Source organism: Trifolium pratense, linkage group LG3, assembly GCF_020283565.1.
Source record: "Trifolium pratense cultivar HEN17-A07 linkage group LG3, ARS_RC_1.1, whole genome shotgun sequence".
Taxonomy (NCBI): Eukaryota; Viridiplantae; Streptophyta; class Magnoliopsida; order Fabales; family Fabaceae; genus Trifolium; species Trifolium pratense.
This window is the reverse complement of record NC_060061.1, coordinates 46,643,272-46,666,685: the sequence shown is the minus strand read 5'-3', so window position 1 is coordinate 46,666,685 and position 23,414 is coordinate 46,643,272. Positions and strand designations below refer to the sequence as shown.

Genomic DNA, 23,414 nt, shown 5'->3' with positions numbered 1-23,414 from the left:
TAACTACACCGAAAAAGTCATTTTACTGACTTCACCATAGAAATTTTCCTTGTTTAAATCGAAGAATTCTATAAACTATTTCAATTTTTGTTTAGTGGAAAATTTAAGCATAATAGAGTGAATTTTGAAGACTAGTTTTAAAAGACCTTTGTGTATGTAAGACAACACTATTTTCTTAAAGTACATGTAAATAGGTTATCAGTGTCATAATAATGAAGACTCTATTACCATATTGAAAAATGTATTGAATTCAGGTATGATCTTTTGACTTGCAGAAACATGATGCAAGAAATAATGAATTAATACAAGGATTAAGATATAAGCTAATTGTTGCCATGCTTGATATCCTAATACAAGCCATGCATAAACTAACTTATAAAATTGAATGACATAATATTAGGATTGACAAGTATTCAAACTTGAATTAGCTATGAATGCATGAAGTATAGTTTCATTTTCCTTGTGAACCATTTAGGTGCTCAAACTATGAGTTTGCAAATTATTTCGCTACACCTTTCGGTTTGTATTGAGTCCGGTCCAGAACAAATGTCATTGACTGTGTCTTCTTGTAATTTTAACTTTATTATTATGACTATCGCCATCATCGTCTTCATCATCATCGTCATCATCGTCGTCGTCATCACCATCCTCATCCTCTTCTTCTTCGTCATCGTCGTTGTCATCATCATTCTTTACTTCATTAGATTCATTGTTTCCATTATCACTTTCACTTTGGGAAGAAAAAGACTGATCTTTTGAAACCTTTTCTCCATCATCATCTTTCTTCTTTGCTAAAAATTCAAGAGCTGTAACTACATCACTGATTAAAGGCCGAGTATCGGCTTCTTCTTGGAGACACATTGCTGCAACAGCTAGAGCTTGGTATAGACTCTTTATAGGGTATTTATTTTCTAGCAATGGATCTGCCATTTGTGTGAATTTCTTTCTGTCTTTTAGAAGAGGTTGTGCCTGCAAAAGATGAAACATCGATGATCAATCGCATAATGAATAACGTTAAATTAGCGTTAAATTTTGCAGATATAAACGAACAATTAATGATTTTAGGTACATAAGAAAGGTTTGAAGAAGACAATACCCAAATGACTAAATTTTGCTCTTCTGATGGTCTTGAATTGTCAATGACTCTTCTTCCTGTGATAATCTCCAAAAACACGACTCCGAAACTATACACATCTGATTTTGTAGTTAATTGCCCTGTTGATGCATACTCTGGAGCACAATAGCCATAAGTTCCCATCACTCTTGTCGATACATGTGTTTTATCACCGGTCGGACCGAGCTTTGCAAGTCCAAAGTCAGAAAGCTTTGGATTGTAGTTTTCATCTAATAGTATATTTGATGCTTTGAAATCGCGATATATCACCGGAGGGTTTGCTTGTTCGTGTAAATATTCAAGCCCTTTTGCTGCTCCTGCTGCAATTTTCATTCTTGTCTTCCAGTCCAAAGGCTTTATACCAGGAGCTAAATCTGATAATAATCATTTTATTGTTTGTCAGATAATTATGTGGTGATGAACATGTTTCATATTCCTAGTTAAATTCTATGAATCACTGATACAAACACCAGACACGACACTAACACATCAACGCCTCTATTAATTTGAGAAAGTCAATTATTTAAAGGTAACCAACGAACCACATGTGTCGGTGTCATGTCAGTATCAGATACTAACACGTGTCAAATACCAAACATGCCTTAAATCCGAAGTGTAGGTGCTACATCGCTTAAATCAATGCATTGGTTCAAATTGGACACTTAAATTGGATGCCATTAAAGATTGTAGCTTTCTGCAATATAGAACAAGGAGATTGTGTTAAGAAGTATAGTTACTTACCAAGCAAGTGATCTTCTAAGGAACCATTTGGCATATATTCATATACCAAAACCCTTTGATCACCTTCAGCACAATACCCTACTAAATTGACAAGGTTAGGATGATGCAAAAGACTCAAAATCAAAACCTCTACAAGAAATTCTCTATTCCCTTGAAATCCATTTCTGTCAAGTTGCTTCACAGCAACAACCTGAAATGTAACAAGGCACTCAATTATGTTATGATGATGTTACTTATAACCTTAATGAATAGTCTTTTTCATGAACATAATATTGAAATGAGAATTTTGGTTGAAGTAATACTTGATCTGTGTTTTTAATTGTTCCTTTGTATACCCTTCCGAAGCCTCCTTCTCCAATCATATTGGTATAGTGAAAATTCTGAGTTGTAGCACATAGTTCGCGATACGAAAAAATCTTAGAGGTAGGATTTCCTTTTCCAAGCTTTGCTATCTCTTCTGCTATGAACCTTCTCTTTCCACTATCTACAATATAAAATTTATATACATTTTTTACTACATAATATAAAGAATTAGGATAAAATTAGCACATAATTTATATACATTGTTTAGAACTTTGATTGGTAAAACATGCAATAAAATGATTAAAAAGAAACAATAATCCAGATAAGAAGGAAAAAAGGCATTGAAAATGAGAGATTAATTTACCAGTTATATTGGCAAATGAGGTTAATGTTTTTGCATTATGGTATTCCTTAATACTTTTCTTCAATGACTTCTTGTTGATTCTTTCTTGTGAAGGTGCACAACAATGAAAACAACTCATTTTTCACCTTATAACAAAATTTGATCTAATCAAATCAAACAATTACAAAAACTTAACCTTGCCAAATCCATAATCTCTCTACAACATGCAAATGTTTCCCTATAATCCAATATGCTAGAACAACCTTGTACAAATTCAATAAACCCCCCCAAAAAATAAAATGTTTTGGATGTTTTTGATATACACCAAGTTGATATTCAAGATTCAAAGAATCTTTTCATATCAACATGGTTTATTTTGCTTAGATTTTCTTCAAATGCATCTTTGAGTTTGGAAAAAGGAGATGAAGACTTTGTCAAATTTGCTAAACCATAAATAACCAATGTGAGTCATTTGTTAAACTATGGTTCTCATTACCTATAATCCATCTGTCACAACAACTAATGTATGATTTTATAATTTTTAACCTCTCACATCATTTTTTACCTAATATAGAATAAATAATACAATGTTATATGTTTGAGCATATATACATTTTTGTCCTTTTCATAAAAAAACGTAATTCATTTCATTAAAACTATAATTGCATCGATAAAAACGGAGAAGAAAATCAAAATATTGTTTGAGAATTGTCCGCCTTGCTAGAGAATGAGTATATTAGCTTGTCTCCTGACGAATTTTACCACAAAGTTAATTATGCATATTTAACATATCAACTTATTTTTCTCCAACTTTTGAACCTTGAATTGCGCCATGGCGCAGACCTCTTGCGCCCAGGGACGGATTTGGCGGGGGGCAGGCAGTGGCCAAGGCCCCCCCCCCCCCCTCCCCTCCATCTCTTACATATAAATATCTGTATATTATACTCCTATATTATATGTTATATGTTTCACTCCAACTCTAGTAGTATATATACTTAGTATTAGTATATATATTATATAATTTATGTTCCTATAAATATAGCTCAGTTAATAGGTATATTGCATGTAATATTAACTGATGTTCAAAGGTTTAATTTCGGACTCATGCTTATGAAAAAAATTCAGTTGAGAGAGAATAACTTCGTACTTATAATATGATACCGAAAGAAAATTATAGGGACAATGTAAACAAATATAATCTCTATAAATAAATTAGGTTAGTTACTTTTCGGCCCCCGGTATGAATTCTTTCAGGATCCGTCCCTGCTTGCGCCATGGCGCAAATGACAGAAAATCCGGTCCTCCTGAGCAGTTGAATTGCGCCATGTGCAATACTCCTGCGCCATGGCGCAAGTTTATACCAAAAGCCTTCCACTTGCTTGCACAACACTCTAACTTCAATTTGGCCTTTTTTCCACCGATTGTGATCAACTTTAAATGAATGATTTTTGAGCTTATGCGAAACAACTTATGCAAATATATAAATAAACTTTTATGTGTTATTATAACTTTTTCAAGGTAGTTTATAAGAAAACAACTTATAAAGATACAATTTTTATTAGTGAAAACTTATAAATTAACATAAAAATTTATTTATTTGCATAAACTATTTTCAAAAATAAAAAATAAGCTAAATTCAAGGACCATGTATCTAAAACTTATTATTAGGGATGGTTATTGTTATTATTGAGAAAAAAGAGTGTATATATAATGAATATGGAATTTTTAGTAACAAATATAGTACTACTACTCTTTATTTTAGTACAACCTATAAATGAAATGGTGTTAAAGAGAGAATCTGCTGCCATTCTCACTCCCACCCATTACTTTACTTTTGACCATTGTTGCATTGTATTGTAACAAATTTTGCAGGTAAGGTACGTAGAAGCGTAGCACTAAAATTGGCATAAAAGCATGCATTGTTGTGATTGAGCAACCTCAAAAATAAGGGGATGTGTGCTAACCCCAAATTATCCTCTTTTGCTGAATGTAGTAATAATTTTTTGTTGGTTTGTGATGACTTGTTTGTGATGACTTGTGTTAATTAAGGGACACTAATTTTGTCTTTATAATTGTTAGGTGAATTGTACTTACAAGACTTCGTAATAAAAAAAAGTGTATAAACATGTACTCCCGCCGTTTTTTTTAGTATCATCATTAGAATTTTTTTTTCTATTTAATTGTCATTTTGATAGTTTAAGATTAGTTAACATGAACATTTCACCTAAAGAATTGGGGTTCTATGTTGGATAAATAGGATCAATCACAAGCCAAGGAATATTGAACTTGATAGACAATGTTAAATTATTGTGATTATTAGAATTTTATTGCCATGGCTAAAGCCTAAATCACCAAAATAGACAAAGAGAGGGATCAACCAATTCCTAATCGCCTTTGGCAATATTAGTTTCCATTATTAATAAAATTATCGCAAACAACCAATCTCAAATCCCCTAATTTACAGATTTTAATTAATCATCTTAAGTTAATTATAATTGTTTAATTGATATTAGAACAATCCTTGATATGAACATTTTATTATTATTATTTGACGATAATTTAGGACACTTATAAAAAAGTCATCACAAACCAAACAAACAAACAAACGAAGTAGGATCCTAAGCTGGATATGAGAAACAACACCAAATCAACTTTGAAACAAACCACCAAGCCTGAACAAAGCATATAGGCCAAGGGCTGCGGCAACTGCTTACTCAACCCCAATTGGGACTTTTAGGTGCCATCGATGCCAAAGCTAGCTGGTGCGACACCAAGATGCCAATTTATTAATATTTTTATATGTAGTTCTATTCGGTTTTGAAGAATTCAAAATTCGATTCGAGCTGTTTTCATAAAAGTACATTAATTCTAACAAATAAAGTTTGATTTTGAGCGGTTTTTGGTTTTTTATTTGATTGCTTATGATCAGGCTTTGAAGGTGGAGGAGAGCGTTTGGTATGAGAAGGCTAGACTCAAATGGCATGCAGAAGCACGATTAGAAACTCAAAAAAAAAAAAGTAATCGAAGTCTAGCCGATCGAGTACCACATAAGATAGGAATACTCAATTCTTTCATAGCACTGCAAAAATTAGGCAAGCCACTATAAACATATATTCTGATGAGGTTATTACTGAGCCTGCTAAGATTGAGAACAAATGTTTTACTCATTTCAATTCCATTCTTAATGTTAATAATAATTGTTCTTAATGATTTGATATTTGATAGAGGACGTGATTCATAGTCTTGTAGATGACCAAATGAAAATTATGATTCATAGTCCTTTCTTTGACCTACCTTGACTTTTGTGAGTCTACGAAACCGCGGAGGGACAAATCTGCCGGTGACCAAGCATCGAGTCAAGGTGCTAATCCCTGTATGTTTAAGATTCAAATGACAAAACATAACACTATTGTTCCTTCTATATATGTTGAGGATTCTAACCATGTTTCAAAAAATAACATTTTATTATTTTATTTATATTTAGTTAAAGGGTCATGTTAACTAATGTCCCTGAAGCACTAATTAAGTAAATGAAGAAAAATAAATTGTGTTGAAAAGAATACTTTAATTTAATCCTAACTCACATATATGTGTTATAAAAATTATTATTGAAGTAAAAAAAATTCACCATATTCTATATATAAAAAAAAACCATAAAAAAAAAAATCACCATAAAATTTGCGCCCCTGATCTAGGATCCTTGTTCCGTCACTGGCTTCAATCCCATCACAATTTCCCAGTAAATATTTGAGCTTTTTGAAGAATAGTTTCATTCATACATACCCATCATGAATGAACCTATCATTGAATGAGGGATGACTTCATGTTTTAACCAGCTGGTGATAGTGAAGTGAAGCAACACTCACAACAACACATTTTCTAAAACCAATTGCGGACTCCATTGATGAACCAACTTTTGAGTTTAACCAATTTTCATTATCTTCTGTTTCTTAACCAAAGGAGTGGCCTTTGACAATCCATTTTCATGGGTGGCGATACCAACAAGAGAAATGGCTTAGTTGGGTTGATAAACTTAAACCAAAATACGAATCTTTGTCGAGGAAAGCTGGAATCTTCCAATCGATTATGAGTACTAAATGCTACATACATAGAAGTCTAAGCTTGCTGATTGGAGTTGTGGAGAAATGGTGTTCCGAGACAAATACATTTGTGTTTCCATTTGGTGAGGGCGTGAGGCGACAATCACTTTGGAAGATATCATGGTTTTAGGGGGTTACCCTGTTCTTGGTGATCCTATTTTCATATAACTTAAAAGATCAAGAAATGAGAGAGGTGGAAAAGAAATTGATGGTTGCATGATACCAACTTACTGCTAACAAGAAAACTAGAGGTCGTGCGACAACATCAACGAGGTTATTTTTGTTTCCAATTGCGGTTCTTCTTGGTAGAGGGAATCCAATTGCTTTGGCACCAGCTGTTTAAGGTAGCATATATAGGGATTTAACTTTGTTTAAGAAAACAATAGTTGATTTATCAAAATATCATGTTGGCAGTGATAGATTTCCTTTAGAAGTTACCCTTTCATCGGCCTTTTACTTGGTTCAAATTTGGGTGTGAGAGAGGTTCAAAAATTTACAACCACAACCCATGTTGATCAACCATGAAGACCCTTTATTGTTTAGGTGGAATAAGATTCAGGCCTTGAAAATTGAGAATGTTAAGTTGGCACTAGACTTAGCTATCGATGATTTTCTTTGGCGTTCGTATGTTAGATATTCTGATAAATATGGAATGTTTTATCCAAATGATGAAATTTGGATACCATTTGAGAGAGATTTGCATAAACATATATTGTCACTTGTTACATGCTTGAGAGTTTCCGAGTTTGTTGGATTTGACTCCATAGAGCAATATCTACCACATAGAGTTGCTATGCAATTTAGAATGGATCAAGATGATCCAAGTTATGTTGCTAGGTTCAATGAGACTGAAATGAGATCTGATAAAAATTTATATTTTCCACCAAGACTTTTTGAGGCAGATACGTTACCACACGCTATGAAGAGTGGTGGAAGCAATTGATATTGGGTCACGACGATTTTGTTACAAATATGTTGCAGAAGTAGAGAAATCCAAGTTCAAGAAAAAATGTAGAACTTTTGTAGGAAAAGCTGACTAGAAAAGGTCTAAGTTTTCTTGAACCTCAACTTCTTTTCTTCTACACAATATTCTTAACAAAATCGTCACGACCCAATATTGATTGCTTCCACCACTTTGCATAATGTGTGGTAACTATCTGCTTCAAAAATTCTAGGTGGATAATACAAATTTTTATCAGATACGGGTCTGCAGTAGATTTCCCAAGCAGTCTCTTTAGTATCATTGAAGCTAGCCGCATAACTTGGAATATCTTGATCCATTCCAAATTGCATAGAAACTCTACGTGGCAGATACTGCTCTATGTTGTCAAATTCAACAAGCTCGGAAATTCTGAAGCATGTAACAAGTGACAGTATTTGCTTATCCAATCTTTTTCAAATGGTATCCAAATTTCATCATTTGGATAAAACATTCCACACTTTTCAGAATATAGAACATATTGACGCCAAAGAAAATCATCAGTAGCCGAGTCTAATGCCAACTTAACGCTGTCTATTTTAAAATTCAAAGCCTTATAACCTTATGCCACCTAAGCAATAAAGGGTCTCCATGGTTGGCCAACATCGGCTGTGGTTGTAAATTTTTGAACCTCTCCCACACCCAAATTTGAAAAAAGTAAAAGGGTGATAGAAGGGTAACTTCTACAGGATATGCATCACAACAAACGAGAAATTTTGAAAAATCAACTATTGTTTTCTTAAACAAAGTTAAATCCTTATATATGCTGGCTAAAACTGTTGGTGCCAAAGAAATTGGATTCGCTCTAGCAAGAATAATAGAAATTGAAAACAAATAACTTCTCACTATGTTGTTAGGAAAAAACAAACACTGAAAGCCAAGTAACATGGAATGTTTCATGCTCAATTTCACTTTCAGTAATTTTACTCTTCCAGGGTTTTTTTCATGCTTGGATCAATTTATTTTCTACCTCTCTCATTTTCTTTGTAGTTCCTATGGCTGACTGCATTATGCTAAAACAACTTAATGTGCTAAGTGCAACATGTTGGACAAGATGTCTCATCCATTCTGGTGGTATTGGTTTGGGGCCTGGGAGTGTGCTCCTCCTTAAGGTCTCAGGTTTGATTCTCGCTAGTGCTAATTTGAGTGAGCTAATTTAGCTTTTTCAAAAAAAAGATGTCTCATCCAGAGTAGGACATCTTGCCCAATGCAACATGTTGAACAAGATGTCCCAGCTTGAATAGGACATCTTGTACATGAAGAAGACTTCATCTTATCTCATAAGCGCACGTGAATCTCTCTACGATCTGTAACTTGGAGAAGGATTTATTTAAATCTTTATCTTATAGAGTTAGTTTTAAAACAAAATTTGTTTTAAAACTAAATCTTATCATGATGCAACTAAAACTCGAACAAATCAACAGAATCTACATCACTATATAAGAAGACTCAAGCCAACGTTTTCAAATACGAGAGCAAGGATTGAAGATCATAACCTAAGGTTTAGCTAGAGTCTTTCTTTCCAAAGCACCCTATTTTAATTAACACATAGTGGTTGGTTGGGTCGTTGAATTTGCATTCAAACTTATCTTGGTTGGAAGTATGTTCCAACCTTGATTTCAGTACTTGTGCAGTTGCATAAGGGTGACCTCCTCTAAGGTTTAGAGCTAGGTGATGTTGAATTAGGTAATTCAACATATATTCGTGATAAAAGAGTTACCTTCACTCAAGCTGGGTGATCGTGGGCAAGTGGGTAGGTTCTCATATTTAGGGGGAGTAAACCTCTAAGTATAAGGTTCACTAGGATTAAGAAAAAGCATAAACAACAATATGATTTGTTGTTCGTCGTAAGACTAACTATTAATTCAAAGTAATGGTCTTCTTTCCTGTATTGATATCCTCCATAGTAGGTGCAGTTTCATCGAACTGGGTTAACAATTACTTGTGTCCTTTACTTGCTTTCACTATTTATTCCTGCATCACAATTGTTATGCACGTTGTCTCTGACATCATACAGAAAAACAATTGTCCCAAACAACGTGTATGTCCCTGAAGAACAAAATTTCATCCTTATCAAGTGATGTGAAAACTCGATGACAAAGAACAGAGCAACCCCTAAAACCATGATATCTCTAAAGTGATTGATGCCTCGCCAAATAGAAACACAAATATATTTGTCTCTGAACACCATTTCTCCACAACTCCAATCAGCAAGCTTAGACTTCTATGTATGTAGCATTTAGTACTCATAATAGCTTGAAATATTCTAACTTTCCTCCACAAAGATTCATACTTTAGTTTTAGTTTATCAACCCAACAAAACCATTTATGTTATTGGTATCGCTACCCGTTAAAATGGATTGTTAAAGGCAACTCATTTGGTTCATAAAAAGAAGAAGATGATGAAAGATAACCTTAAAAGTTGGTTCATAAATGGAGTTTGCAATTGGTTTTAGAAAATGAGCAGTTCTTAGAGTCTCTTCACTTGCACTAGCAGGCGAAACCATGAAATCGTCCCTCACCTCAATGATGGGTTCATTCATCATGGGTATTTATGAATGAAACAAATCTTTGTTGTGAAACTGTAATGGGATTGAAGCTAAAACTAACAAGGATGAATGCTTTCACAAACTTTAAAATTTTTTTAAGTAAGAATGGTGAATGTGTAAAAACCCCAAATTACCCTTTTCTACTATTTGTAATAATTTCTGAAATCAAACAAACAAGAGGCCATTTCAACAATTTTGGAGGATTTTTTTTACACCAATATTCAGCATATTTTATACTAAGTTTACTAAGTATTTTGGTTCTTAAACAAATTTTTGGTTACACTTTAGGCCTTAATGAATAAATATTCCGCTTCGGTCCCTTGATAGAATTTTTATTTTTTTTAATAAGCCCCTTAATAGAATTTTACACCAATATTCATTACATGTCAGATCTACTTAATGGTAACGTTAACGGAGGGAATTCACTCTCGTAATATTGAAAATTGGAATAACAAAATATAATTCAACACAAGAGTTTTCTCTTGATCTCTCGTTTATCTTCCATGTACAACCAAGGTTGTCGGGATCAAGATCTTGCATATATAAAATGATCCAAAAAGAATAGCAAGATCGCAAAATAAAAAATCGCAACTAATTAAGATAAGAGAATTTTACATAATTAATTTTGTAGTATCAAGATTGGGTAGCAAATTCATAAAACATAATATCATAATCAAGATCGGAAGATCCTATACAAAAATAATACTAGATAGTAAATATATATTATATACTGCATAAGTTCATACGTTAAACATAAAACAATCAAATCGATCTCAAATCTTAAACATAAAACAGAGTAAGGAAGCAAAATAGAGTAAAAAGGAGACAAACCAAAGTGAGAAGGAAGTAAAAAAGAGTGATGAGAAGGTCGCAAGTCTCTGACGAAGAATAAGGTCACAAAACAAAGAGACAATCCGAGCGAGGCAGTTAGTTGAGTGAGGATTCGAGGAAAACAAATTAGGGTTTTGTCGCTTTTTATATAAGCCGATTGCAAACAGGGTCGAAATTGACCCGAGTAAAAATGGCCCAAAATTTTCAATCAAGATCCAGTAGAATAATCTAGAATTCGCATGATTTCAAATCATTTTGCTTCATTCTAGATTCTACGGATTTGGATTTAGATTCTCACAATGATGGTACAATTATTAATTGGGCTTAATTAAGTGGTTATTCCGCGTACCTATGAGAATATGAGAAGAGCCCAACTCAAATCGCCCCCCCCCCCCCCGCCCCAAACACTCTTTTATTCCCCCTACCCTAAAATTACTATTTTGCAATTGCGAAAAAAGTTTGAAAAATACGTTCCGAACTGTTTTTACAAAGGCAAAAAAGGGAGGCGGGGAGAATTTTTCTCAAAATAATTGAAAATTTTAAATGTTCTACTATAAGGTTATGGTCAGCAGTGAGTCAGGGTAATAATACAAACAATTCTAAAAATTAACCAAAAAATATATTAAAGCTCAATTATGATTCAAAGTTTAGAAATATGTTAAAATGCTCAATATTAGACATGAAAAGCTTTCAAAATATCAAAACACAAAGCCATAAAACATGTGCTAAAATGCATACTGATCACTTACTACACTTAAATTTTTAATGTGGGACTCTTAACATTGTCACCCCTTTAAGAGTAATGTCCATGACAGTTTCACTTTGTCGGCACTGATTCGGTTGTAGCCATTTTCTCTTTGTTGGATTCACTCATCCATCAGTATTCAATTGAATACCTTAATTCAACTTATATTTAGCCATGCAGGTGAGCTAAGTTTCAATAAAAACACCGATTATTATAACTTATAACCCATAAAGAAAGCCTTATAAATAATTTTTATATACTCGATGTAAGACATTTTCCTAACACTCAATGTGAGATTTAAGTACAATTTTGTAAATTATAAGAATTTCTTTCGCTTGTTATAGGAAGGAAGCATGAATCAGATGTGTAGTAAGTAAGTATGTCATTGTGCCTCAAATCACTGGATGTTAAGTTAGGTCCTAAATTAACTTTCGGTGATTTATTTTTGAAAAGTTTAGAAAGTATGTCACATCGGTCCCTTAATTATCTTATTTTTTTTTGGAATGTGGGGAGTGGTTATAATTTTTTCGATAAAAAAATCGAATGGTTTGTTTTTTTCGTTATGGATTTCTTGGAACATGTCGTCATATTTTTCTCCGAATTCGTATGGAAGATATTCAATCCCTCGTACTATAAGCTAACCCTAATATTTTCTTTGGCAAATAAATGTTTTGAGAAGAAGGAATATATAGTACAAAGAGTAAAAAATCCTCAAAAACAATATAGAAAACTGGGCTAAAAAAAAAAACAAACAAACAAAAGAATGTGGCTTATCTTTACTAGCCTGTTAACCGGTAAAGGAATAAAATAAATGGGTGAGGTGGCTTATTATAATTGGAGTGTGTTTAAAGAATGTGTTAAAGGGTGTGACCCTAGCATTACTCTTACTCAAAAACTAAAACTATAATTTCTTCTGCCACAACATTAACGCCATCCGTTCGATCATCGAAAATTCCTTGATTTTGTTGGCGCCATATACACCACAGAACAAAGTTCCAAACCAACAACAAGCTATTATTCCTTTGCTTTTTCCCAATACTCAAACCTCTCAAATAGTTTATCAAAGTAAACAGATCCGGTGGTAAAATTAAAACCAACCGGTGGTAAACCATACCCTCGCCGCAAAGGAGCAATGTTAAAAGCGGTGTAATGAGTGTCATTCAAAAAAAAAAAAAACAGTGTAGTGAGTTTTAACCGCGGAGTCACATAAATAAAACACAACCTCGGGACTTTACTGGCAAATTCAGACCCGTCGTTGAAGATTCTTTCTAGTTGAAATTTTGTCAAATAAAAGTTGCCAAAGAAATGGTCCTCTTTACATTTCCAAATAAAGCAGAAAACATCCCCCTCCATTCGGGTTAGTATAGTACATGTGGATAAGATATTGACAAGAAAACGATAAGTTGAATTGACCGTGAAAATTTCCCCTTTCTCTGGCAATTTTTTTTCTTCCAATAATTGTCTGTGTCCCTAAAATAAAAAACGCTTTAATTAGTTAAATAGTCTCTTAAAGATATTTTGGTTTTACATTGGCCCTTTAAAAAAAAATGTTCGAATATGTCCCTTAAATAAAAAAAGATCCGAATAGGTCCCTTAAAGACATCTCCGTTAATCAGTTTGGTTCTTTCCGTCCATTTTTTCGAGGACCAAACTGATTAACGGAGATGTCTTTAAGGGACCTATTCAGATCTTTTTTTTTTCTTTAAGGGACCTATTCAGTCCTTTTTTTCTTTAAGGATCAATTTGAAACCAAAAATATATTTAAGAGACCATTTTACTGATTAAGCCAATAAAAAATTACAACGATGTCCTACTTTTCTCCAAAAGTGCAGTAAAGTCCTACTTTTTAATAAATTCTGCAGCATCCGTACTTGCGTAAGATGGATACACGGCCCCTTCCACCATTGCAGTGGAGATGACGACACCGGTAGTGTTGCCATTGGCCCACTTTTTTTTTTCTCTTATTGTTTTCTACGTATTGGGAAACGGTTTGAAGGCGATACGAATACAATACAATACATATATGATATTGATACGACGATATGAAAAAAATTAAAAATTTAAGATACGATATGGCCAAAACACTTAAAAAAAATAATATATAAATGCAAAATATGTAAACTTAACTAAAATCAAAAATAAAATAAACATTCACACCCTTAAAATTTAATGTTGGATACGTCTCTGATACTTCTCTAATACATATCGAGAAATACGCAAACGTGTCTGATATTTTTTTTATTAAAAACATTAATTACAAAATCTGAGCGATGATGTTTATTTTATTAAAAAAATTAAGGGTGTAATTAATTTTTTTTAATACAAAAATATTAGATAAGCAATGTGAATCCGGGATTTTTCCATCATGGTGGAAAAACTAATTTTGGCATGTTTGAGAGACCATTTGGGTAGATTTATCACTGCCTGATTAATGGACTCACTTCCTTATTATCTGCTAGAATGTATAAAAGATTTAGAAAATGGTAGTATAGATATTTCAGATAGATTATATATTAAATATGTATTAGATTAGATTATAGATATATTTTTTTTTTTGGTAGAAGATTATAGATATCATTAATTGTTACAAAAAGAAACTTTCTCATTCAGATGTTTTGAATTAGGCCTGGCATGGCCTGAAACTATTTCAGCCACATCAATTTGATTAAACATTTTTTTTTTAACAGACATGTCAAATAGCTTAACTAGCTACTAGTACAAAACTGGGATTTAACGTCTGGTAAGGACTTTTCACGCCGGTTGGGCACCCGACGTAAAGACTATCGACGTTGTAAGTTGAGACGTTTCACGCCGGTTTCTAAAAACACCGAAGTGAAATCATTCTTTTGGATTTATATTTCACGACGGTTAATTTATGCAACCGACATGAAATCTATTAATTTTTATAAAAAAAAAATCATGGCTTTAATGCAGTTTTGATCCCCCTATTTTGAAAAACTTTAACTTTTGATCCCCCTATTTTAAAATTCAACACTTTTGATCCCCCTATTTTAGTTTTTTGTTAGTTTTAGTCCCCCACCTCAATTTGGTCAAACTTTTGCTAATGTGTCATGCTCACTGATGATGTGGCATTGTACATGTGGACAACTTGCTATGATGATGTCAGAAAAATTGGTGACACACAATATTTGACCTATAGAGATGCATGTTTTGCAATGAGATTCCTTAAAGATGATCGTGTTTACATCACTGCAATCAAAGAAGCAAAAGATTGGGGCTCAGGACACTATCTAAGGAAATTGTTTGTCCACATGTACAATGCCACGTCATCAGTGAGCATGACACATAAGCAAAAGTTTGACCAAATTGAGGTAGGAGACTAAAACTAACAAAAAACTAAAATAGGGGGATCAAAAGTGTTGAGTTTTAAAATAGGGGATCAAAAATTAAGATTTTTTAAAATAGGGGGATCAAAACTGCATTAAAACCAAAAATCATTTTTCTACTGCTATACAAAATTTAGAATTAGAATCAGTCCAACATCATGCTCTCAAAACTCATCATAATTGAAAAAAAAAAAGAGAAGAATATATATTAACAATAAGAACACAAACTCTTAATTCAAACCAAATTATTTGGATGTCTTGGAATCACAATAGTTTTTGCCTTTCATGGTCATTACCGATGAACACACACTTCAGAAATAACCAAGACAGGAATAATGTATGTATAGAATTAAAACTATGAAAACAATAATTTTCCTCTCCTCTATTTGCTTCACAGCCGAACTTTAGATTATCACGGCCTCCTTCTCCGAGAACCAGAAGGTTAATAAGAAAATAATAATAATTTTTTTTGGCATATATCAAATCACACAATAATTTAATAAAAATTGATCAATGTAAATAATTTAATAATAATAGTTGACAGTAATGATCTTGATATGAATAAAAGAAAAAAAAAATTAATTGCATAAGATATTCTATAATCTCATAATACACATTATATTAAATGTATTGGTTGAAAAGTAAAAGTGAAATAAAAAATAAAAAACAAATTTTGTATTATTTTTAAATTAACATGCTAAATTCTTCCCTTACATAATATTAATTGAATAAGATATTTATAATCTTATAATACACATTGTTAGATTCAATGTATTGAAATAAATAATAAAATTAAAATCCATTTCTGTATTTTTTTTTCAAACATGGTAAATTCTTTTTTTTTGACCGGACAAACATGGTAAATTCTTATATCACATAAACATATTAATTGTATAATCTCATAATACATTAGATTCAATGTATTGAAGATTACAAAATAAATAAATAATCTAAATCCCATTTATGTATTTTTTTTCAAAGTTGCCAAAGCAACCATTTTGTGAGTGTAGTTTAGCTTCAACCCCATCACAATTTCACAATAAAAATCTGAGCTTTTTGAAGAATAGTTTCATTCATACATACCCATCATCATCATGAATGAACCCATCATTGAGGTGAGGGATGATTTCATGCTTTCACCAGCTGGTGATAGTGAACCAACACTCAGAACAGCCCATTTTATCAAACCTATAGCAGACTCCATTGATGAACCAACTGTTGAGTTTAACCAATTTTCATCATCTTCTGTTTCTGAACTAAAGGAGTGGCATTTAACAACCCATTTTCATGGATGGCGATACCAACAAGAGAAATGGCTTAGTTGGGTTGATAAACTTCAACCAAAGTACGAATCTTTGTGGAGGAAAGCTGGAATCTTCCAATCGATTATGAGTACTAAATGATACATACATAGAAGTCTAAGCTTGCTGATTGGAGTTGTGGAGAAATGGTGTTCCGAGACAAATACATTCGTGTTTCCATTTGGTGAGGCGACAATCACTTTGGAAGATATCATGGTTTTAGGGGGTTACCCTGTTCTTGGTGATCCTATTTTCATATCACTTGAAGATCAAGAAATGAGAGAGGTGGAAAAGAAATTGATGCTTGCAAGACAACAACTTACTACTAATCAGAAAACCGGAGCTCAAGCAACAACATCATTGTGGATGGATATGTTCATTGACAAAGGTAGTGAAATTGAACATGAAGCATTTCTTTCTACATGGTTGTCAATTTATGTTTTTCCTCACAAATTTTGTGTGAAAAATTGTCTATTTTCTATTGCTGTTCATCTTGCTAGAGGAAATTCTATTGCTTTGGCACCAGCTGTTTTGGCCAGCATATATAAAGATTTAAGTTTGCTTAAGAAAACAATAGATGGTTTGTCAAAATATCCTGTTAGTGGTGATAGGTTTCCTTTAGAAGTTACCCTTCCATCGCCTTTTTACTTGGTACAAATTTGGGTGTGGGAGAGGTTCAAAAATTTACAACCACAACCCCTGTCAATCGACTATGGATACCCTTTATTATTTAGGTGGCATAAGGTCAAGGCCTTGAAAATCAACGATGTTAAGTTGGCATTAGACTCCGCTATCGATGATTTTCTTTGGCGTCCATATGTTAGATATGCTGATAAGTGTGAAATGTTTTATCCGAATGATGAAATTTGGATACCATTTAAGAAAGATTTGGTGGATGAGCAAATGCTCTCATTTTTTATATCTTCTAGAGTTTCTGAGCTTGTTGGATTTGACTCCATAGAACAGTATTTGCCGAATAGAGTTGCTATGCAATTTGGAATGGATCAAGATATTCCAAGTTATGTGGCTAGATTCAATGCGACTAATGCCATTGCTTGGGAAAACTACTGCAGGCCTATATCTGATAAAAAATTGTATTTTCCGGCAAGACTTTTTGAAGCAGATGTTACTACACATTATGCTAAGTGGTGGAAGCAATTGATATTTGGTCACAGCGATTTTGTTAAGAATATTGTGCGGAAGAAGAGAACTCTACCTTCAAGAATACGTAGATCTTTTGTACGAAAAGCTAACACCCGTGGTAATGATATTGGTGTTCCACCTGGCTTTCCTCCCAATCTTGTCGACTTTCTTACTTTTGAAAATTCTTGTGATTCTGGTTCAAAAAATTCTGTTCATGATTGTTCACCAATGACAAGTCATAACACTCTTGTTCCTTCCATATATCTTGAAGATTCTAACCTTGTTTCAAAAGATAACATGGAACTTTCAGTAGGAAGTTTGGAGGAAGGTTTTAAAGATGCAAATGGGAGCAAGGAAGCTGATATGTCTAGTGACAAAATATTTTTATCTGAGACTAACGGAAAAAGTTGTAGCAATGCCATCCGAAAAAATGTCTCTTCATCTAACAACATTACCGCTACTCAGCATGATGTTCAATTTCTCTCTGATAATGTTACTCAAGTTGAAGCTAAAGAAACGGTTGAAGAAAAAGAAAGAGAAGAAAATGATCATGAAGTTGTGGTTTTGTCAAAAGAGCAATACTTGAAGATTCAGGAGGAACTCGCGCGTTTGGCAAGACAACAGGAAGAGATGTTACCGTTAATGCAGTTGAGGGAGAAGAAGGATGAAGAGTTGAGGAAACTCCTCACTAGTGTTCTAAGGAATCAACCACCACCATCATCATCTTCTTAAAACTCTATCATATTTTTAACTCTATCAAAATCATGACATAATAGAGTTTTAAGAAGATGATGATGGTTATTGTTGATTCCTTAGAACAATAGTGAGGAGTTGCCTCAAATCTTCATGCTTCTTCTGCCTCAACTCTTCATCTTTCTTCTCCCTCATCTGCATTAACTGTAACATCTCTTCCTGTTGTCTCGCCAAACGTGCGAGTTCCTCCTGAATCTTCAAGTATTGCTCTTTTAACAAAACCACAACTTCATGATCATTTCCTTCTCTTCCTTTTTCTTCAACGGTTTCTTTAGCTTCCACTTGAGCAACATTAACAGAGTGAAACTGAACATCGTGCTGAGCAGCAGTTACTTTGTTGGATGAAGAGACTTTTTTTCGGATGGAAAAGTTACAGCTTTTTCCTTGAGTCTCAGATAAACATAATCTGTCACTAGACATATTATAGCTTCTATGCTCTCATTTGAAACATGGTTAGAATCTTCATCATATATGGAAGGAACAAGAGTGTTATGTTTTGTGATTGGTGAACAATCTTGAACAGAATTTTCATAATGATCATCAGCATAGGAATCATAACAATAGTTTTTAGAAGTAAGACTGTCGACAAGATGGGGACGAAATCCAGGTGGAACACCGATATCATTACCCCTTGAGTTAGCTTTTCCCACATAAGATGTTTTACATTTTCTGCACAATATTCAGAACAAACTCACCACGACCTAATATCCTTGTTGCGTCCGATTTTTGGCATTTAGAGTCCGTTTTGGGCTGACGCTCCAGAGCAATTTTGTTGTAGGGAATCTCTATGATGGGTTCATTCATGTTGATAAGTATGTATGAAGTAACTATTCTTCAAAGAGCTGAAATCTGAAACCAAACAAACAAGAGGCCATTTCAATATTTTTGGAGGATAATTTTTACTCCAACATTCATGCATATTTTATACTAACTGAAACTTTTTATTTTACTAACACATTTTGCTTAAAAAAAACACATGCTCATATTTATACTAACATATTTTATAATAGTACATATAAATAAAATTTTTAAAAAAAATTAAAAAACTAACCGATAATAATTTGATAAGAAATGTCTCGAATGTTAGAAACGCGACTGCAACAGAAATATCATCGGCAATCCTACCAATAGTGAAAGTAAAATACTTTTGATAATATGGTGTATGAGAAAAATGAAACTTTCCTTCCATATATATAAAAGATGCTACAACGGTCACAAAACGGTAATATTTGTAAAATGCGATACAATGATGCTACAACGGTCACAAAACGGTAATATTTGTAAAAAAGGCATCTTGTTCGATGCGCTCTGACCAATCACGATTAACGGTCACATTCTTGTACTTTCCGAGGAAACGTCCCAACGGTCATTTTTTGTACATGATAAGGAATTCTTTCCTCGGAAACAGCCTCGTTGAAAAGTGTGTCTCCACAACGGTCATATAAAGGCATTTCTGAGGAATTTTTTCTCAAAATGTTGCGAGGGGTCTGCTTTTCTAAAAAAGTTTGGTCGAAATATTTAGATTTTTTTTTTTTGCAGTGAAGAAAGTGTACTTTAGAATAAGGTTGTTTACTAACTATGTAAATTAAATTATTGATACTAATCACAAAAATATGGTATTTTCTTTATATTGCAACAAATTGCCCAATTTGTTATATATATAAACAGTGAAAGGGAAGAAAAAAAAGTGCATATTGAGAAGTTGAACATTAAATTCTTGTTTTATCTTTTGACTAAAAGTTGAGAATTGAATTAAGAACTGAAGAAATAGTAAAAAAAAAAAAAATTGAATATGAAATTTGGTAATTAATAAAAAATTTGGACCCTTAAGTTTAAATTCTTTGGTCCGTTACACAACTAATGTTACAATAAAGTCCAGATCCACTCAATTTTTTTATCCTCCATTACTCTCCAATTTTTATTCGGATGAGTGACACATGACAATTAAACTTTTCAATGAGTGAGATAAAAAACATCAATTTATGCATGTCACAGAGAAACAACAACAACCTTGTTCTTCTTTGCTTCATCTTCTTGCCGCCATCCATCTCTGCCCATAACAACCTCTCCCCGGTCAGTCCTAGCCGTCACGGCCACAACACGGTCTTGCTGTGACGTCGTCTTGAACAGTGGTGGCGAGTTAAGTTCCATGGTTTTATTTCTTCCTTGCACATACAACATCATTGTTCATCTTCTTTGCTATTCATCCTCTCATCGCAAATGGAAGTAATCGCTTAATGTAGCACAAAAAACCTTAGTCCTTTTAGTCGAGTCCAGATCTCCTCCATTTCCCTCCATTTACTCCACTTTCAATTAGTTAGTCCTTTTGGTCCACCTTAGAGACATTGTAGGTTAAAAATTAACGGAAGAGACTATTATAACTAACGGAAACATAGTTAAAAGACCTAAAAAAACAAAAAAAAAAATAGTTATGAGACCAAAATGAAATCAACAATTTAGTTAAAGGGCCAAAAGAGTAATTCAACATTTCTATTGTCATTTTTTCAATTTTTTTCAATTTCTTCTAATCCACTTACACCTCAAGTTACATGGTATTGTGGCACCAAAAATGAAGACCTAATTTGGTTAGTATAATACATGTGGATAACATATTGACAAGAAAACGATAAGTTGAATTGACCGTGAAAATTTCCCCTTTCTCTGGCAAATTTTTTTTCTTCCAATAATTGTCCCTAAAATAAAAAAGGCTTAATTAGTTAAATAGTCCCTTAAAGACATTTTGGTTTTATATTGGTCCCTTAAAGAAAAAAATGTTCGAATAGGCCAAGACATTTTTGTTAATCAGTTTTGTCCCTTAAAGACATTTCTATTAATCAGTTTGGTCCTCAAAAAATGGACGGAAATGACCAAACTGATTAACGGAGATATCTTTAATGGACCTATTCGAATTTTTTTTTTTCTTTAAGGACCTATTCGGTCCTTTTTTTCTTTAAGGACAAATGTGAAACCAAAAATTCCAATAAAAAATTACAACGATGTCCTACTTTTCTCCAAAAGTGCAGTAAAGTCCTACTTTTTAATAAATTCTGCTGCATCAGTACTTGCGTAAGATGGATGCACGGCCACTTCCACCATTGCAGTGGAGATGACTACACCGGTAGTGTTGCCATTGGCCCACTTTTTTTTTCTCTTATTGTTTTCTACGTATTGGGGAAGGGTTTGAAGGCGGTATGGATACAATACAATACATATATGACATTGATACGACGATACGAAAAAAAATAAAAATTTAAGATATGATATGGCCAAAACACTTAAAAAAAAAAATTAATATATAAATGCAAAATATGTAAACTTAACTAAAATTGATAATAAAATAAACATTCACACTCCTAAAATTTATCGGGAACATGTTTGATTTTTTTGTATTAAAGAAATAAAATTTAATCGTTGGATACGTCTCTGATACTTCTCTAATACGTATCAAGAAATATCTCAAACGTGTCTGATATTTTTTTATTAAAAACATTAATTACAAATCTGAGCGATGATGTTTATTTTATTAATGCTTAAACAAAAAATGTTTATTTTATTAAAAAAAGTTAAAGGTGTAACTAATTTTTTTAATACAAAAAAATTAGATAAGCAATGTGAATCCGGGATTTTTCCATCATGGTGGAAAAACTAATTTTGGCTAAGGATGATAATTTGACCCATACCTAGTGGGTATCTGCACAAAATACTTATAATGGGTAGGGTAAAAACCCGCATTTTGGGTACGGATACGGGTATGGGTAATTACCCGTAAAAATGAAGGGGTATGGGTGGGGGTACGGGGTACCTTAGTATCCACCCCGCCCCATACCCACATAATATTTATTTATTTATTTTATATAGATTATTATATAATAACATATGTATATCAATTTAAAAAATACAACACTATTAAACTATTACACATTTTTAATAAAAATAATTATTTATAACATAATACAAACACAATATGAATATGTCAACAAAGAAATAAACATTAACATGAGGTTAATAAAATTTTTGTTTATAATTTTCATGATTCAACATTAAAATCTTAAAAAAATAAATAATTATATTTAAACGATATGATATTTTATAATTGATCGATTTATTTTTAGAAAAAATGCGGGTAACGAGTACGGGTATGAGTACTTAAGTACCCATAGGATATGGGGACGGGTACAAAAATTGTTACCCACGCGAATATGAGGATGGGTATGAGTATTTTTTCAAACTGCGAGTATGAAGATGAGTACTATAGTACCCTACCCATACCCTACGCATTGTCATCCCTAATTTTGGCATGTGTTTGAGAGACCATTTGGGTAGATTTATCACTGCCTGATTAATGGACTCACTGCTAGAATGTATAAAAGATTTAGAAAATGGTAGTATAGATATTTCAGATAGATTATATATTAAATATGTATTAGATATTATTAATTGTTACAAAAAGAAACTTTCTCATTCAGATGTTTTGAATTAGGCCTGGCATTGATGGCCTGAAAGGCTGAAACTATTTCAGCCACATCAATTTGATTAAACATTTTTTTTTAACAAACATGTCAAATAGCTTAACTAGTGTATAATGATGTTTTCGAATCCAACGTGACCAAACCTCTACAAGAAAAGTCCTCGTTTCCTTTTACATGGTTTTTTGTGTTTTTGGTGGGATATATTTTTGTAGAGATACGAAGAAGAAAATATATTTTTACATGAAGAATACTCTTATGTTTTTGTTTTTTTTTTTCTCATATATTATTCATTACTATATGACTCTATATATAGAACCACATACAAACAAATCATATATTTTAAATAATAAAATATTTCTATAAATTCTAAACAAATCTTAAATATTCAAAAAAAACTATTAATCTTAAATTGTAATATTATTTTATTTGAAATATAAATAAAAAATATATTTAAATCTAAAATCTTAAAAAAAAAATATCTAGACATTATTCTTAACGGCGTTCAAATCAATTTCTGTCAAGTTGCTTCATAGCATCAACCTAATAACACATCACTTATTAATCTAAATTTCTTTTATAAAAAATAGTTTAATGACCCTTGCTAGTTTTTGAACTATCATCATAAGATTTTCCGAATGTAACAATGCTGCTGCTAAATTTTATAAAATCCACCGTTGGATTGAAAGTTTATATCAT

The 23,414-nt window shown here is 32.6% G+C and overlaps 2 protein-coding genes across 2 annotated transcripts; one reads left to right on the top strand and one right to left on the bottom strand.

Annotated features, from left to right (window-relative positions):
• Positions 1-147: 147 nt before the first annotated feature.
• On the bottom strand, positions 148-2,971 carry LOC123917174 (probable serine/threonine-protein kinase PBL23). Its single transcript, XM_045968833.1, has 5 exons — positions 2,523-2,971; positions 2,158-2,339; positions 1,856-2,045; positions 1,097-1,488; positions 148-969 (listed from the first exon to the last, which is right to left on the bottom strand). The coding sequence occupies exons 1-5, from the start codon at positions 2,638-2,640 to the stop codon at positions 550-552; spliced, it is 1,302 nt and encodes a 433-aa protein (XP_045824789.1). The 5' UTR covers positions 2,641-2,971; the 3' UTR covers positions 148-549.
• A 13,595-nt stretch (positions 2,972-16,566) lies between these two features.
• Positions 16,567-18,228, top strand: LOC123915250. Its single transcript, XM_045966392.1, has one exon. It carries the CDS (start codon positions 16,567-16,569, stop codon positions 18,226-18,228), a length of 1,662 nt encoding a protein of 553 aa, XP_045822348.1.
• Positions 18,229-23,414: the final 5,186 nt, after the last annotated feature.